The 19,310-nt window shown below is 50.2% G+C and overlaps 2 protein-coding genes across 2 annotated transcripts; one reads left to right on the forward strand and one right to left on the reverse strand.

The window, feature by feature from the left end:
* The first annotated feature begins 663 nt into the window (after positions 1–663).
* On the forward strand, positions 664–7,621 carry pcdh18b (protocadherin 18b). The gene is made up of 5 exons (XM_068758815.1): positions 664–3,159; positions 3,508–3,563; positions 3,850–4,019; positions 6,334–6,858; positions 6,970–7,621. The coding sequence occupies exons 1-5, from the start codon at positions 664–666 to the stop codon at positions 7,260–7,262; spliced, it is 3,540 nt and encodes a 1,179-aa protein (XP_068614916.1). The 3' UTR covers positions 7,263–7,621.
* Positions 7,622–15,924: 8,303 nt separating this feature from the next.
* LOC137915671 (protocadherin-10-like) lies at positions 15,925–17,618 on the reverse strand. The gene is given in 3 exon segments (XM_068758818.1): positions 15,925–16,504; positions 16,506–16,790; positions 16,792–17,618. Coding segments are annotated over 3 exon segments (1,692 nt in total).
* Positions 17,619–19,310: the final 1,692 nt, after the last annotated feature.

The following is a 19,310-nucleotide window of genomic DNA, read 5'->3' on the forward strand; positions in this document are numbered from 1 at the left end:
ACGTCCACGCGCACGTTGCCTTCCTTGTGCACTCATTCTGAGAGGACGCCCTTATTACGCGCGCCCGACAAAAGAGCAGACTTGGCACAGATTGTGAATTGAAACCGTAACAATGCAAGTCTGCCGCGGTCAGTGTGTGGTCGAAACATGCCCAGAATAATTCCTCCTCCGGCCCATTGTTGTGGCACACTTAATTCTGGGGTGTCCTCCTAGGGGTGGGGGGAGGGGGAAGGATGCCATTCTGGTGATTGATTTTTTTTACTTTTTCTTGGGGTTTTTTTCGGGGGGGGGGGCACATAGAGAAAGAGAGTGGAGGGACAGAGCAAAGTGGGCGGTGCTGAGCGCGCTGTAAACACACATTGACTTCAGGCCCGCCTCTCTCTCTCTCTCTCTCCTGCATAGACGGAGAGAGAGAGAGCTGTGCCTTTCCTTCTCCCAGACATTCTCACTCCATCGCAGACGCGCGCGCGCATCAGGCAACACGCATATGTTGGTGCGTGCAGCAGACTTGTTTACCAGATTTGCCATTCAAGTTCATCGTATTTATTTCTTCTTCTTTTTTACGTGCACCTCTTTGCGCACAGCGAGCGGCAGCTGGATTTAACATGACAGATGCGTGAGGAGACTCTTTCTTCTTCTTCTCTTCGAAGTGGGACACAGAAGATGGAGGCAAAGACTCAGACCAAAGGAAACCTCTTCTCTTCGGCGCTGTTCAAACTACTTTTTGTGGTTGCGCTTGCGCACTGCGCCAACAGTAAGACGTTGAAATATAAAGTTTATGAAGAGCAGAAAGTGGGAACTGTTGTTGCGACGCTTACGGAGGACGTATCGGGGGTTCTATCCAAACTACCGACTTCCGTGACCTTCCGGTTCCGCGCAATGCAAAGGGGGAGCGCGTCGCTCCTCTTGGTCCGGGAGGAGGATGGCGAGATCAGCATCGGCACGAAGATCGACCGCGAGAAGCTTTGTGAGAAGAATTTGAACTGCTCCATTGAATTCGACGTGGTCACTCTGCCCACGGAGTTCCTGCAGCTCTTCCACGTGGAGGTGGAAGTGCTGGACATCAACGACAACTCCCCGCACTTCGCCCGCAGCGTGGTTCCCATTGAGATCTCCGAGAGCGCGTCCGTGGGGACGCGCATCCCGCTGGATGGCGCAGTGGACGCGGACGTCGGGGAGAACGCTCTGCACTCATACTCCCTGACACCCAATCACTTTTTTAAGATTGACGTGAAAACCAGGACTGACGGAGCGAAGTACGCCGAGCTGGTGGTCATGAGGGAGTTGGACCGGGAGGTGCGGTCCAGCTACCAGCTGCAGCTCACAGCCTTGGATAACGGCACGCCTCCGAAGTCTGGCTCCACTTTGCTCAAGATCAGCATCTCTGATTCGAACGATAACAGCCCAGCTTTTGCTGAGCAGGCATACAGTATCGACTTGATGGAAAACTCCCCCCTTGGGACGCTGCTCATTGATTTAAACGCCACAGACCCAGACGAGGGCAGTAATGGGAAAGTCTTTTACTCCTTCAGTAGCCATGTCGCACCAAAGATCTTGGAAACATTTAAGATAAATCCAGAGAGCGGACACATTACTCTCATTAAGAAAGTGGACTATGAAGCCACGGCTTCCTATGAGCTGGATGTTCAGGCTCAGGACTTGGGCCCCAATTCCATCCCTGGTCTTTGCAAAATTGTGGTGAAAGTGGTGGATGTGAACGACAACAAGCCAGAGATCAACATCAACCTGATGACGCCCGGCAAAGAGGAGGTGGCCTACATCTCAGAGGGCGCCCCGGTGGACACCTTCATCGCTTTGGTGCGTGTCGATGACAGCGACGCCGGGCTTAATGGCGGGGTGGTGTGCAGGTTGCACGGGCACGGACACTTCAGACTCCAGAAGACCCACGAGAGGAACTACATGATCCTCACCAACGTCTCCCTGGACAGGGAGAAGAGATCAGAGTACAGTCTGACCATCATCGCGGAGGACGGGGGATCCCCCAGCCTCTCCACCATCAAACACTTCACGGTTCAAGTGTTGGATGAAAACGACAATCCTCCAAGTTTTGAGAAGAGCCGCTATGACGTCTTTAAGTCAGAGAACAATTCTCCTGGGGCTTACCTGATGACCGTGGTGGCCTCAGATCCAGATCTCGGGACCAATGGCCAAGTTACCTACACCATCGTAGAGGCTCTGGTCCAAGGGAGTCCCATCTCCACCTACGTCACCATTGACCCTTCTAATGGTGCCATTTATGCGCTACGCAGCTTTGACCACGAGGACGTGAGCCGAATCCCCTTCACCATCCAGGCACGTGACGGGGGGGACCCTGTCCTGTCATCTAACACCACCATCCTGCTGACTGTTCTGGATGAAAACGACAATCCGCCCGTCATTCACTCGCCCTCCCTGCGGAATCACACTGCTGAGCTGCCAGTGTGGAAGTACGCGTCGCCAGGCCAACTGGTCACGATGCTTAAAGTCACCGACCGTGATGCTGGTGCTAATGGAGACCTGAGCTGCACCATTGTAGGTGGGAATGAAGATAGGCTGTTCATAATGGACACTCGGCGCTGTGAACTCAGGACCAATGGCAGTCTTGAGCAGGCTCCACGGGACGTAATGGAGATTAGGGTGGAAGTGCAGGACCGGGGCAGCAGTCGGCTGTCCACAGGGGTCCTCCTCAGGCTCTCGCTTCAGGAGACGATGGCTATTCTTCCTGCTCTTTACCCCACTGGCTCCAGCCAGGCGCCGCTGGACCTGTCCCTCATTGTCATCATCTCTCTGGGCGCCGTGTGTGCGCTGCTGCTTATCGCCATGGTGATGTTCGCCACTGCCCGCTGTAGTCGCGACAAGAACCCCAGACACAACTACAACTGCAGGGTTGCAGAGAACAGCTACCAAAACCACCCCAAGAAGCCTTCTAGGCAGATCCACAAGGGCGACATAACCCTGGTGCCGACCGTCAATGGGACCCTGCCCGTCCGAGCCCACTCACACTCCCCATCAGCCTCCCCGACCACTGAGAGGGGCACCCTGGGGAGCCGGCAGAGCCATCACAGCCGGCAGTCCCTCAGTAGCTTAGTAACCATCTCCTCCAATCATGTACCAGAGAACTTTGCCCTGGAGCTTGCCCACGCGACCCCCCCTGTAGAGGTCAGAAAACATTCATGCTTTTAGTACATTTTCAGAAGTCAAGATGGCATTTTTGCTCAGAGTATTAAATACATATGGACAAAAGATAAATCCAATGTAAAATGTTGGTTTGAATCACGTTTATTTAATTATGTTGGGTATTTGCTCGCCATTTATTAGTTACTCGCATTCCTTTGTGTCGTGTTTTTGTTGACTCAACACCGACCCCCCACCAGACACCGTCTTGTGGCCTTGCTTGTTTGACTCCATTCATTTCCCCCTCTTCATTTTCCCCCTTTATTTTTGTCTTTTTGTTTGTGTCCCTTGGGATTGTAGCAAGTCTCACAGCTTCTGTCCATGCTCCATCAGGGCCAGTACCAGCCGCGACCCAGCTTCAGAGGCAACAAATACACCCGCAGCTACAGGTAACGCACACTGCTAGCATCGGTGTCACATACGCAAGCACTGATCTAACCACAGCAAACCTTTTCAACACGAGCATTCTTACATCGTCTCTTATAGAAATCACAAATGAAATGTTTGGTTTGGAGTCAAACTGTTTGGCTTTGCATCATTTTCTGTAAAGCTTCTTGTGCAGAGAGCTCTGAGGGGGGGGGGGGGGTCTCTACCCTGACACTGATCATTTTATTGGAGAACATTTGCCTTTTTGTCTCAGAGAAATGCATCGAATCGCTCCGTCTATCCATGCAGGTACGCCCTGAATGAGATGGACAAGTTCAGTATGAAGGACAGCGGTCATGGAGACAGTGAAGCTGGGGACAGCGACTACGAGCCTGGCCGGGAGTCCCCCCTGGATAGGCTCCTTGGTGAGGGCTTTACTGAGATGTATGCCCCTGATCGCCAGCACAGACCGCATGCAGGTACACGCCTGTCACTCCAGCATAAACAGTATAAAGACACACATATTAAAGGGTATACAATTATTTTCATTAATTATTTATACGTTAAATACATTGTCAAATAACCCAACGTCGAGTAACTGACATTGATTTGTGAATATAAAAATATCCAAAGGCAACAGTCTCTAAAATGTAGTTTTAAATACAAAGATATTCAATTTAAACTAAAAACGTAAGGAAATATTGACATGCAGGAAACAGCACATTTTGGCATTGACACTTGAATAGTTAAAGGTTAATGATCTGTCCATTGTCTTCTAATCATTTAGGACTCAGATCACTGCTGCCAGTGATGCTGTAACTGTAAAATGTTTCCATCATTATAATTATAGTTCAACTCGGCTAAATGAGTTCCTCAAACTTAGGTTGTACCCCCATCTAGAGGTCGGCGTGTGGCCGGATATACCGGTAGTGTTCCGGAGAATAACATGTTGATGTGCTCAAATCAGTCTTGAGTTCGACCTCAGAGCCAAAAGGTTCTGGGTTCAATTCCCACCGTGTCTGTGTGGGCTCACTCTGGATTATCTGGCTTCCTCCCACCTCCAGAAAACAAGCAGCTTGAGAGGATTGGTCGCACTGAATTGTCCATCGTGTGTTTGTTTGTCTACTGTGTGGCCCCCGCCATGCGCTGGAGGTGTGCCCCGCCTCCCACCCATAGCCAGCTGGGATAGGCTCCAGCAGACCGCACTTTATTGCAACACTCCCATGCTATATAATATATAATATATAACAATGTTTCAACCTTTGTTCAACTTTTGAGGAAATAGTTGGATAGCAACGATGACTGGAGCTAGCATGAATGCTACATGCTACAAGACACCAGCTCATTGGGGCGCCGCATGAAAGACAAACAAATGCTAATGTTCAAATGGAGCTCCCTGAACCCCCCCCCCCCCCCCCCATATATAAAGACATTTATATAATTAACAGATCAGTACAGTTAGTTTAGATTATCAGCGCTGGATTCCACCGCGTTTCTCGTGAACGCCTCACGGCGGAATAAAGACATGTCCTGCTTCGTCCTCAATTCGGGCCGTCCCCTGAAGGCGGGACTTTGCCTCAGCCAATCTAAGCCCATGTTTATCTGTGTTGTGTGTGATGTCACTGTTGTGAGGCGTTCAATTGAAATCAGTCATTACAACAGCAAACTAAATGTAGTGCGTTCCTAGTGGTGTCGCCGTGTAATTACGGTGTGGAATCCTATTTAATACGGAATTTCCCTACAATTTGCTTCTATGGCAAGTAGACAGGGGCGACAGTGGCGCAGTGGTTGAGAGGGTCGTCCTATGACCGGGAGGTTGGTGGTTCGATCCCCGGCTCAGGCGCATGTGTACACTGTCGTTGTGTCCTTAGGCAAGACACTTCACCCGCATTGCCCGGGCGCATGCGCACGCTGCGACCAGCAGCAGCTCAAACTGCTGTAAGCCAAATTGCCCTCCAAGGGGCAGATTAATAAAGTATTGTATTGTATTGTATTAAAATCCTTCCTTCAGAATCTTCTACCTCTGCAGGAGTTTTAGGATGTCCTTGTACAACGTACAACGTACAACATACAAGGACAATAAAAGATTTATATTTCTATTACTGAGCTCCAGATGATCTCATGCTCTCCTGCTTCTCTGGTTGGTGTTCTTAGAGACTCTTAGAGCCTTTTAGAGCCCCACAAACACCAAAACACAATGAGTCTGTCCTATTAAATCACTCCCATTGGAGGACAAACCAAAACAGAATCAGATCAAAGGACACAGAACAGTAAATGATCCTTCAGCTGAATGTATTGACTGTTTTAGTTTGCCTCATATGTCCTTTTATAAATCATTAATGTGATTTTCGTTTTTACTCTCCTCCTCATCCGAATGATAAATGTTCCTTTGATGTTAATGAGGGGATAACGAAGTCCTCCAGCAGTATGACCGAGGAGAGACATATTTGATTTGATCATTTATTCTTCAGAGGTTTTCTATTTGAGGATTTAATGTTGAAAAGAGCAACTTGAAAGGGGGAAATGCGGGTCTTTTACGCGCGCTATGATGAAAGGCTAATGGGCATCGGGCAGCGATGCAGGTCCTAAAAAGAGAAGCCGAGAAGCTTTGCTTCGTATTCGGCACCATCGCGTGATGTTAACGTAAAACTGCATCTGAGTCCATGCACTTTGCTGCTTGAGTTCAAAATGATGAAGGCAACGGTGTTTGGTTTAAAAAGGAGCTGAAGTCGAACCCTGTCTGAGTTCAGCGGCTCAGTGGACATTACTGATGAGTGCTCACTGTTGTTGCAGCTACAAGGCTCTGCACGGAGGAGTGTCGGGTCCTGGGCCACTCAGACCAGTGCTGGATGCCACCCCTGGTCCCCCCAGCTTCGTCCTCGTCCGACTACCGCAGCAACCTCTACATCCCCGGAGAGGAATCCTGCCAAGTCACGACCCTCTCCCAGGAACAGACGCCACAGCTTTGCACTGACAATGAGCCCACGTGGAACCAGAGCTTCTCCACGTTTGGCAAGGAGCTGAGCGCCGAAGATGGTGGAGAGGATGGAGAGCAAGTAGCCGGGGATGAAGACCTGTGTGGGAGCACGTCGTTGCTGTCAGAGATGAGCAGTGTTTTCCAGCGGCTGCTACCCCAGGGCCTGGACTCCTACATGCAAGTCAATGAAAACCAGAAGGGGACGAGCCTGAGTGGGGTGGGCATTCCCATTACTGGATCCTTAGATCGGAGAAGAGGCCACCTCCCTGGCAAGCCCAACCCCTCTGCTCATCAGCAGGGTGTGGCCGCCTGGGCTGCCAACACCCACTTCCAGAACCCGGGAAGCAGCATTGGCCTTTCTGGCCACCATCAGGGGGGCAGCTTCCACACCCTGAAACCTAGCACAAAGCTCAGCCACAAGGGGTCACAGGTGAGCAAAAACAGTCCCCACAGCAGTGGGCAGTCACCCAAAGCCCACAGCAGCCCCCTGCTCACAGCCCTGGTCAACCCCACTCTGGTGCAGCCTTCCCTGGCCCCCATCCAAGTGCCCATTCCACCCTTCGGGTCCTCCTCCAAGTGGCTGCCAGCCATGGAGGAGATCCCCGAGAACTACGAGGAGGATGATTTTGAGTCGGTGCTGAGCCACTTTCAGGGCAAGCGCAGCGACAGCAGGCAGGAACTGGTGGACGCCAGCGAGCTGGTGGCTGAGATCAACAAACTGTTACAGGACGTGCGGCAGAGCTGAACTTACCCTCCTCCGACTCGCGTACTGGAGAACACGCAGCGTTGTTAATGTTGCTTCTGGAACGTAATCATTGTGTTGTGTGAATCCCAAATATCCCACGCTTTCGTTTTTTTTGTAAATGCTGGTTTAGTACACAATGTACACTATTTACTGTATTTAACTTTGTAATTTTAAGATACATTTTTACACTTATATTTATTTAGAAAATGTCTATAAACGTAATCAGAAATCTAGTTTTTATATTTTAAATGCATATCGAGTGCAAAACATTGAATCCAGATTTTGACATGCGTCTGACATTCTAAATATTTAATGTGATTCGTTCATTTTCTTCTGTCACTGATATGACATACAGTATGTACACATGAATATATTGATGAACATTTGTCTTATTTGATTATTACTGTGGAAAGTGTGGAAGTGGAAAGTAAGCCAAAAAAACCCAGAGACAAATATTATTGAAGTGTCTTTGGCATCTACTGAAGTTTAGTTAATTTCTGAGAATGAATAAATGTACATCAAATAAAGCACATGCAAATGTTTGATTGTTCAGCATAAAAAACTAACTTCTGTACTGTCTGCTCTCATGATAGTTTTAATCCCACTGGCCAACCAACAAGCATCCAACCAACCAAATAAATACACCACTGTCTCTAAGCCGACCATCATGGCTGTCCTCACCACTGTCTCTAAGCCGTCCATCATGGCTGTCCTCACCACTGTCTCTAAGCCGTCCATCATGGCTGTCCTCACCACTGTCTCTAAGCCGTCCATCATGGCTTCGTCCTATCACAGAGCACACCTGATACTTTCCTCCACCTGTTCCATCCTGCCTGCACACAGTTCTTCCAGTGGCGGGCGGTCAGGGCCTGCAAGGCCTTCTCTGCTTGCCTAACATAACCAGAAATCAAGAATACATGATCATATTTATGATAAAAGTTAATTTAATTTAATGTATATATATATATATATTCTTCACATTCATGTCATATTATATTCCAGTGATGTATTTTTAGGTGAGAGTTTTTATCCAATCAGAATTCAGCTAGCTTGTGTTGCCAGGCGGATTTCATAGTACCAGTGGCAAGCACTATCCGTCGGAGACCTTCAGAATCGGCGCTGCTTGCCGTCTGTGTTGTGTGAGTGAACGGGCTCGTAGAGTTGAGTTGATAGACAGTTGCGATAGCCAATCAGATCACGAGTTGGTGAAACAAGTCCTTCCTGCATGTCTCACGTTACAAGTCAATAACGCGTCCTGTAATCAGCTCTTAGAGTTGATAGACAGTTGCGATAGCCAATCAGATGCGTAATCAACTAATGTGCACCAGGAAGTGGGCAACTAATGTGCACCGGCGAGGCGGCGACCGACTGAAAAAAAAACCCAAAAAACCTATTCCTGCGTTTTTAACCCACAATGGCTGAAGGAGGGGAAAGCATGGATTTGGTTGTAGATATTTTTGAAGGCCATTTTCAAGACGGACCTTTGCAGAGAAGCTAGCTCTCGTGAGCCGACGTCGTCCAACTCCGGAGCTGGCTAACCTGTCCCAGGGAAAGGGTTTGTTGGCCACTTCCTGGCTTCAAACTACGAGCGTTACTCCTGGTTTAATGTTTGGAGCAACACTGGATTTAGGAACTTTAAGGAGAATGGATTTTGTTTTCAAATTACAGTTTTGGGGGACAGCCGTTTTGGTGAGTACCAACATTTTATTTATTTAACATGATAACAAAATAAAATCACAGATATACTGTTTTACAAACACAGGATATGTTGTTATCACCCAAAGTGAACTGGACTCTGCACAGCAGGGGCACCCTCGTCCCTGAGCCAAACTTGTCTGACTGCATACCGGAATGGGACTGGATGTTACAATCCTTTTCACCTTGCTAAATGGGTCGGGATTATAGTCATCACAGGGCGGGATAGAAGGGGCTAAGGGTTTCATTGGGGTCATCAGGTGGGCACCCTCCATCATAGGTGTTTCACTGAACAGGCCCACGACACCTCAAGAGGGTTCAGCAGCAACACCTGGCGTCCCGGGTGTGCCCCCCTCTGCCTTACCCCCTTCTATACCCCCTGATGTTGTCTCTGTCATTTTGGGGCCCAGCTGTTGTCTCTTCTCCTGATCCAGAGCCACTGGCTTGCTCGTTCAGCAGCACTGGACAGGGCTTTGATGATTTGCCGTTGGGCCTGGCCCCGGATTCCCATGCCCCTGAGGAGACTAGTAGCAGTCCTGCCTACAAAGCCTCTGCAGCCCACTTCTACAGGGAGGACTGTGGTCTTCCAGCCCCGTTGTTCAGCATCCGCTGCCAGCTCAGCATACCGAAGCTTCTTCCGCTCAAAGGCCTCGCCTATATTATCCTCCCATGGCACTGTGAGCTCTATGATGTAAACACTTCGAATTGAGGTAGACCACAACACAAGATCTGGCCTGAGGTTGGTTGTGGTGATCTCCACTGGAAAGCAGAGTCTCTGCTCCAGATCAACAAGGAGCCTCCAGTCCCATGCTGCTCCCATCTGTCCTACCTCTGATTTTGGAATACATCTTTTTTGTTGTTTCTCCCCGTCACGGACAAAATGTCCTAATGATGTAAGAGGGGAGGAAAGGGGGGGCAGGGCATTGACGACCATTCTTCTATTCTCCAGTGCAGCTGCCAGACACTTCAGGACCTGATTGTGCCTCCAGGTGTAACGGCCTTGTGTAAGGCTTGTCTTGCAGCCCACTAGAATGTGCTTCAAGTTTGCTGGAGATGGACAGAGGGGGCATGTAGGATCTTCTCCGTACCATTAGTTGAGGTTCTGTGGTGATGGTAGCACGTCATATGTCGCTCGCAGGATGAAGCTGGTTCGATAAGCTTCCATGTCCCACATCTCTCTCCAAGAGAGCTTGCGCTTCTCAACATCTTCCCAACGCATCCATTGACCTTGCTTTCCTTGTGAGACAGCCTTTGCACACCTTGCAGCCTGCTCCTCTCGGCGAACCTCCTCCACCACCAGCCCACGTCGCTGAGCTGGAGATGCCTTGCACCAGGATGGTTTACTCTTCTCTAGGCCAATGCCTCCTCTTCCCATTTGCACGTGGCCGACAATATCCCGGTGCTTAAGGGCTGATCTAGCCTGGTGTATAGCTACAGTTGGAGTCCACTTCCTCCCAGTTGCAATTGCAGGAGCGGTTTGAGCTACACAGGGGTCTCGAGAATCTGTCAGCGTCATCTCCAGCCTAACTTTGCTGCTCTTGTATTCCTCTGTGAGGCTACATAGAGGAAGCTCCAGGATGCCTCTACCATACAGTGCTATGTTGGTAAGGCACCTGGGAAGCCCAAGCCATTTCCTGGCAAAAGAGCTGATGACCCTCTCCAGCTTCTCAACCTTCGAGCACGGTACCTCATAAATGGTCAGAGGCCACATCAGCCGAGGTATGAGACCAAACTGAAGACACCAAAGCTTCAGCCTGCCAGGGAGCATGGTCCTGTCAATGCTCTGAAGACCACTGATGGCATCCCGTCTAAGCTGCTCCACTTGAACCATATCCTTAAGGATTGCGTCGTACCAACGCCCGAGGCTCTTGATTGGCTTCTCTAACACAGTTGGTATGGGCTCCTCGCCGATGTTAAAGCGCTGGTCTGATAGCTTCCCTTTCACCACAGACAAGCTCCTGGACTTGCTCGGTTTAAACCTCATCCGGGCCCATTCGATGTTCTCCTGCAACTTCCTCAGCAGCCGTCTTGTGCATGGAATGGTTGAAGTTAGAGTTGTCATATCATCCAGGTATGCCCTAATGGGCGGGAGGCGCAAGCCTGGTTTTAGCCGCTCTCCTCCCACCACCCATCGAGATGCACGGATAATGACTTCCATGGCCATGGTGAAGACGAGTGGGGAAATGGTGCATCCTGCCATGATGCCCACCTCCAGATGCTGCCAAGCTGTGGTGTACTCTGCTGTTAACAGGCATATCTGCACGTCTCGGAAGTAGGCCCTGACGAGGGCAGTGATAACATCTGGAACTTGAAAATAGCTAAATGCCGACCATAAGATGTTGTGTGGAACCGAGCCAAAGGCATTGGCCAAATCAAGGAAAACAACATGGAGGTCTCTTCCATCCCTTTTTGCAGCCTGGACTTGGTGCCATATCATGCTCAGGTGCTCCATGCACCCGGGAAAGCCTGGCATCCCCGCTTTCTGCACAGATGTGTCAATGAAGTTGTTCACTTCCAGATAGTTGGTCAGCCTGTGAGCCACTACACTGAAGAAGATTTGACCCTCTACATTCAGGAGACTGATTTGGCGGAACTGGCTAATATCAGTAGAGTCCTTTTCCTTTGGGATCAGGATGCTCCCTGCCCTCCGCCAGGCTGTTGGTATCGTCTGCTTCAGCCATACCAGCCTCATCGGTCGCCATAGGAAACGCAGGACATCTGGTGCATACTTATAGAGTTTGTATGGCACCCCGTTGAGCCCTGGGGAGGATGCAATGTAAATGCAATGTGTGTAAATAATGTGGCGCGCCGGTGCAGCTGTGTGATTGTAGTGGAAGTACACAACGAGAAAAATGTGGCCGTTGTGTTGCAGTCTTTCTTATATTAAACTGCAAGTTCACAATTTAAAGCTTGCCTATATTCTTGGTGGACTTATTAAAACTTTTTGGACAAATAATGTTAAATTCCCTTTTATTTATAACTTTGATAGTACCACGTATAGTGATACGTTTTAATTGCTGATGCAGTTTATTGATTTTTAAATGCTCTGGAAAAAATATCCTGTGTTGTACACGATTGAGGTGATGCAACACCCAGTAGTGCGTAAGTGTGTGTTTGTACATTATTTCTAAAGCCGTGGTGTCATAAATGATAGTATTATGAGGGGTATTTATTCAAGTCGGACTAAGTAGGACTTCACTGAAGGCCTAGGAGTAAAATGCACGGCCCGCCACTGGGTCCTTCACCTCCTTTCCACATTCTCTCCATCACTCTGCTCTGTTGACCCGAGGTACCTGAAGTCCTCTCCCTTCTTTACGTCTCTTCCTTGTAGCTTCACTGTCCCCCCCGGGACCTTCTCATGTACACACATGTACTCTGTTTTACTGCTGCTCACCTTCATTCCTCTCTTTTCTAGAGCAGACCTCCACTTCTCTAGATTCTCCTCTACCTGCAGATCACAATGTCATCTGCAAACATCATATTCCAAGGAGCTTCCTGTCTCACCTCATCTGTTAGTCCAGTGTTTCCCAACCTTTTTGAGCCACGGCACATTGTTTACATTTACAAAATCCTGCGGCACACCAGCAACCAAAATAACACAAAATCACACTAACACAGTACATATTAGATTAGATGACCTTTATTATCAGACATATAGTTAATAATATAGTATAATAACTTAATGTATTTATACTTAGTGGGAAAACTGGGGCTGTTTGGATGAACACAAAATGGATATCCTGCAGTAATGGTAGAAAGACACACACGAAGCTCTTCCTCATCAGCTCTCAGTCTCTCTCTGTTTTTAGTTTTTATCGCCGTCAAGCTTGAGAAGCTCAGCTCACACAGATATGTGGTTGAAAACGGGAGCAATGTCAGAATAGCTTTGTTGGCTAGAACGGGGAACTCCTTGGCAGAACAGATAACCAGAAACTGTCCAAAGGAAGATCAGCAAAGTTTAGCTTTAACAGAAATAAAATGACAACTTCTCCTCAAGAGTTTTCAAATGTGGGCCAATCACCTCGCTCATTGCAGCAGTGTTCCCATCATGCAGTTTCTCGGTGAGTGGGAACATCTCAAGGTTCTCACGCTGCACCTTTAAACGGAATCCGGTTATTTGATCAGTGCTTGTAAGCAGGTTTTCATTTCGGCCTTGCATCCGAGTGTTCAGTTCATTCAGATGATGAAATATATCAGACAGGTACGCCGGCTTTGAGTAATCGGATCTCTCGTTTGTAGTTTGTAGCTCATACACACGGGCCAGCACTTTGCCGTGCAACAGCCACCGGACCTCTTCTCAAAAACTTCTCCATCACTGTCACTTGCTCGTCTTGCTGTGATCCCAAACTGCCACTGAGGATGACCCTCCTTAAAGGGGAACAGAAGCACTCACAAAGTGTGTCGTACCCAAAAGCCAAAGCATGAAGAACTGGTTTTTGGGAAATATTTGTTTTCTGTTTTTTAATAAATGCGTTTTTTTTTTTTAAATCTGCCACGTTGTAAATGCAGAGCAGTTGCGTGATGTTCATTTTGAAATGTGCGCTCTTATTTTGTAGTGTCTAAACTCATTGAGTCTTTCTCCTCAGCACATTTGCTCTCTTGTAAATTTGGGTCAGTATTTTAAATGGCTTTATCCAACCAGGACTGTTGTCAGAGACGTCTGTCTCAGAGACACTCAAGTCTACAACGCAAAGACTGAGAAATGGGCTCTGAAAGCAGCTGGAAATAGTTGCTATGAGGACACACGGGAGGGGGTTGACGGAGATCCCCCCCCAGCACCACAATGCTTTAATTACCTCATGACGAGTGACATCTAGAGCATCTCTGTTTGCACTGTAAAGCCATGAATCCAGCAGCCGGCTTCAGTTACCACATCAGACTGTTAAGAGCAGCCCTGGCATGAAGAGAGCACACGACTAGAGGGCGCCCCCTGCAGGAGGAATCGTTACCCTGCAGCTCCCAGTGAATGGGGAGAGAACAGGGGGACATGCTCAACAAGAGAAGAGAAGAGAAGAGAAGAGAATTCAGTTTTATTTCTGTAGCGCCAGATCACAACATAAAGTCATCTCAAGGCACTTTACAGGATTAGCAGGAAAAGACCTGCAGGGAAACACAGAACCCAACTTGACCCACAAGAGCAACGGAGGCAAGGAAAAACTTCCCTTTAACGGGCAGAAACCTTGGACAGAACCTAGGCTCATGGTGGACGGCCATCTGTCTGACCGGCTGGGTTGAGAGAGAGAGAGAGAGAGAGAGAGAGAGAGAGAGAGAGAGGATGGCAGGTCGGAGACAAGTCAAAAACAAGGAGATGGATAGGAAGTGATAACGAGACAGAACAGGAGCAGACAAAAACAAAATGCTAATGCTAGCGATATAAAGCTATAAATGCTAATGCTAGCGACATAAAGCTATAAATGCTAATGCTAGCGATATGGACATCAGCGTTGAGAGACACAGGTCCAGGTTCTGCAGCACCACGGACAGAAGGACCTGAAAGAGAGAGAGGGACAAACAGAGGGAGAGAGAGAACAAGACTACAGGGAAGAGAGAGAGATTACTGACATATATTTATAACATGAATAATCAGATAAAGGGGGAGGAGCTCAGTGTGTCATGATGTTAAGCCACCAATGCTGCCTAATGACAGCATATTGATTATATTGATTACTGCATCGATTAGTTATAAGCTTTGTTAAAAAGGAAAGTCTTTAATCTACTCTTGAACATAGAGATGGTGTCTGTCTCAGGAACCAATCAGGGAGCTGATTCCACAATAAAGGAGCTTGATAACTGGAAGCTCCGCCCCCCTGTCTGCTCTTGGAAATGTTTGGAACCACGAGCAGGCCAGCATTTTGGGACCGCAGGGTTCTAGTGGGGCAATATGAGATAATCATCTCTGTAAGGTAAGGAGGGGCCTGGCCAGTGAGGGCTTTAAAAGTAAGTAGAAGGATTTTATATTCAATCCGTTCCCTAACAGGAAGCCAATGCAGAGACGCCAGAACAGGGGAAATGTGTTCTCTCAGTCTGGTTCCTGTTAGAACACGAGCTGCTGCATTCTGGATTAGCTGGAGATGTTTAATAGACCTTTTTGGGCAGCCGGACAGTAAGGAGTTGCAGTAGTCCAATTCCTTCCTTTTAGAGAAGAGAAGAGAAGAGAAGAGTCCCAAACTGGCCTTTGTCTTTGTCATAATGACAGTCAGGCAAGGAGCAAATTCAATAATACATCAATTTCATTGCAATATTGAAATGTTCTTCAGTGTCCAAGAATATTGCCACTTGCTCCTCGGTCGAGCTGCCATCCCGTCGATCTGGAGCGAGTCACCCACTCACCGCCCGTGCGTATGTGAAGACCCGTAATGATGACATCGCTCATCCTGATTTCCATTTCGTTCTTAAGTGATCCAAGTGATCGTTTCATGTCTTCATCTTCACCAGGCGCCTGGACTTTCTGCGGTCCAGTTTCACCAAATACTTCAGCTAGTTCCTTTGTAAAAGTCTTGATTGTCTTTTTAAGGTCCTCAACTTCCTTTGTCAACAAATATGTCTGTATTAGGAAGCTTTTGAAGTTAATTAGGATCATTCTTGCACCTGAAAGGTCACTTTGGGTCAGTGCTTCTCAATTATTTTCTGTTGCGCCCCCCCCCAGGAAGAAAAAAACACTCCCCCCCAAAAGAAACACTCTTGTATCCTTAACATACAAAGAAATATGAAAAAGAAAGAAATATAGATGAACTTACAACAAAGAATAACTTTATTACCATTTGTTTAGTCTGCAACAGAAAATATTTGAAGTGCATCAATTTGCCTGAAATTTTAATCCTTAAACTACAATTTATACAATTAAATAATAAATTAAATTAAATAACATCAATAAATAATTAAAGCCGCAAGCGGCGTTGTAGGCCCTCGCCGGCCGACAGGCCGTTGAGCTGACCCGCCGACGCACGCCGCTTTTGTCCTGAGTGCTTCACAAGTGTTTAGATTTGAGCTGCATGAGTAGTGTCCATGGCGTCAGTGTCGTCTCGTCAGTGTCCATGGCGACGACGCGCGCCACCAGGTAGCCCGGCTCAGCTGAGCGGGGCAGGGCTGTTCCGTTCTTCCACAGGGGGGCCAGCACCAAGGGGGGGTTGTCGTTCTGATCCACTATGATGACGTTGACCATGGCGTTGGACGCGAGCTCGGGGGTCCCCGAGTCCCGGGCCTGCACCACGAAGACGAAGCCTTTCAGCTGCTCGTAGTCGAAGGACCGCAGAGCGTACAGGAAGCCCGTCTCCTCGTCGACGGACACGTAGGTTTGGACGGACACGTCCCGGACGGCGCTCTCTAATATGGAGTAGCTGATGAGCGCGTTGGGCCCGAGGTCCGGGTCCAGAGCCGCCACAGCGTGGATGTACGCGCCGGGCACGTTGTTCTCCGTCACGTGCACGTCGTACACGCGCTGCGTGAAGGTGGGCGCGTTGTCGTTCTCGTCCGACACCCGGTCCCGGATGGACTTGCTGCTGGCGAGCGACGGCTGCCCGTTGCCCCGGGCGACCACGGTCACTCCCAAACAAGGACTTGAGTCTGAAGGGGACCTCACCGAGGACCTCCACGTCCAGCTGCCCGTTGTCCGCCGCGTCCCGGTCCATCACGCTCAGCAGCGCGATGACGGTTCCGGGCGCGGCGCCTTCCCCGACGGACTCGGTGACGGTGCTGAAGGTGATTTCCGGCGCGTTGTCGTTCACGACGGTGACCCTGATGAGCACCTTGCACTGCGTGGGCACCGCGTTCGGACCCAAGACCCGGGCCTGGACGAAGACCTGATGCTGGCTGCTCTCCTCGTAGTCCAGCTGCGCGCGCGCCCACGCTGAACAGCTCCTTGACGCGGTTGTGGGCGTGGCTGCTGAAGGAGTACTGGACCTCCCCGTTTGGGCCCTCGTCCCGGTCGGTCGCGTTGAGCTGGAGGACCAGCGTGCCCGCGGGCGCGTTCTCGGGGAGGCTCACGGTGTAGACCGGCTGCTCGAACGCCGGCGCGTTGTCGTTGGAGTCCGTCACCTTGACCACCAGCAGGGCGGTTCCGGTCCAGGGCGGCTGGCCGCCGTCCACCGCGGTCAGCACGTACCGGTGCGCCGCCTGCTGCTCCCGGTCCAGAGGCTGCTCCAGAACCAGCTCCGCGGACCTGGTTCCGTCCGGCTGGGTCTGCACGTCCAGGTGGAAGTAGCTGTTGCTGGCGACGTCATACGTGCGCAGCGCGTTGGAGCCCACGTCCGGGTCGAAGGCGCTCTCCAGCGGGAAGCGCGTGCCCGGAGACGCGCTCTCGGAGATCTCCACCGTGACGTCTGCCTCCGGGAAGCTGGGCGGGTTGTCGTTCACGTCCACGAGCTCCACTTCCACTTCCACGCGGAACAGCTCCAGCGGGTTCTCCAGGAACAGCTCCACGGTGAGCCCGCAGATCTGCTCCCGGTCCAGCCGCTCATTGGTGGACAGGGCCCCGGTGTCCAGGTCCACCTCCAGGTAGGGGGACCGGGAACCGGGCACCACCTGGAAGCGGCGCGGGGACAGGCCCAGGTCCTCCGCGAGGTTCCCCACCAACGTGCCGCGTCCCGCCTCCTCCCGCACCGAGTCGCGGATCTGAGAGAACGCGCCGTCAGCCGCGCACAGCGCGATCACGAGCACGAGCATCTCAACGAACGAGCTGCGAGTCCGTCGATCAGCCCAGAGAGCGTGCGCGCGGGGCCTTCACTGGAGGTCACAGCCCGTAGAAGCGGAACCTCCTCCGTGGTTCTGCTGCTCCACATGCGTCCACGTCCACGCACGCTGCTCCTCAGCTGCGAGTCTCCTCGGCTGAGAACTCTCTCCCGGTTGGCTGGCGGGCTGGCCCCGCCCCCAGGCTTCGGGAGGTCTCTCCATCTGAAAAAGAAAACCGAACCGTGATTTCGGACTCCCTGGGGGGGGTCGAGCTGGAGCCACGCGTGGATCAGAACCCCGACCCGGCTGAGTGGATCAGAACCCCGACCCGTTTGAGTGGAACAGAACCCCGACCCGGTGGATGCATGAAGGCGCTGGCATCACATCCAGAAGCTGCAGGAGATTCTCCCGCCTGCAGGCCACGTGTGACGGCTAGCGGGAGCTGCTGGGTGGTGATGAAGATGAAGATGAATATATTATTAATGTTAGAGCAGTACAAGTAGTCAAACAGTAGCATGTATTACAGTACAAGTACAGTCAAAGGTGTGAAGGTAGCACGCGTGGTATTTCATATATAAATATTCGCTACCAGTCAGAGCAGAAGGTGAAACGTCTTCAAGCCAAGTTGATTCGTTTCTGGGAGGTTATAAACGTTGTACATCTTCCTCGTGCCCACATCAACCCTGTTCAAAGTTGGACCTTTTTTCTACCTTTAGAAAACTATATGCAAGAGAGAAAAAGAAAACTGAACCGTGATTTCTGTCAATCGGACTCCCGGGGGGGTCGAGCTGGAGCCACGCGTGGATCAGAACCCCGACCCGGCTGAGTGGATCAGAACCCCGCCCGGTTGAGTGGATCAGAACGTTTATAACCCTCAGAGAGACATCATCTTTACTCACCCATTGTCCCTTCATCATTTACCTTTCACAGTAATTCAAGCCCTTTCGTGCCCAGCTCACTTCCCCCTGGAGACCTCACCGAGGTTGGAGGATGGGTGGAGAGGTCAAGTTCAGGCACCTTCAGGGCTGAGAACCCTCAGTAGGCAGGAGAGCCCTCAGTATAATAATACTGCATTGATTTTATAAAGCTCTCTTCTGGATACTCAAAGACGCTTCACATTGTATTACATTATTCAGTGGTAGAGGAGCGAGGCTGTTCCACCAGCCCTCCTGACCCCCACCGACATTCACACAGGCAGTGTGGGTGAAGTGTTTTGCCTAAGGACACAACGACAGTGTACACATGTGCCCGAGCCGGGACTCGAACCGCCAACCTCTCGATCATAGGACGACTCTCTCAACCACCTGTTCCACCGTCTGCAGGAGAACCCTCCGTATGCCGGAGGAGAACCCTCAGTAGGCAGGAGGAGAACCCTCAGTAGGCAGGAGAACCCTCAGTATGCAGGAGAACCCTCGGTAGGCAGGAGGAGAACTCTCAGTAGGCAGGAGGAGAAACCTCAGTAGGCAGGAGGAGAACCCTCAGTAGGCAGGAGGAGAACCCTCAGTAGGCAGGAGAACCCTCAGTATGCAGGAGAAGAACCCTCAGTATGCTCCAGAGGGATCCAAAATGGCAGGGTAGCAGGCCAAATGTGAAGGAAGGAGCGATTGCTCTATTAAAGGACAAGTATCTCCAGCAGGACTCATTGCAAAGACTTGTCCAAGCAAAGGCGGTGTTGTCAGGAAAGTG

The sequence above is a fragment of the Brachionichthys hirsutus genome, unplaced genomic scaffold (genome assembly GCF_040956055.1).
Source record: "Brachionichthys hirsutus isolate HB-005 unplaced genomic scaffold, CSIRO-AGI_Bhir_v1 contig_1483, whole genome shotgun sequence".
Classification (NCBI taxonomy): Eukaryota; Metazoa; Chordata; class Actinopteri; order Lophiiformes; family Brachionichthyidae; genus Brachionichthys; species Brachionichthys hirsutus.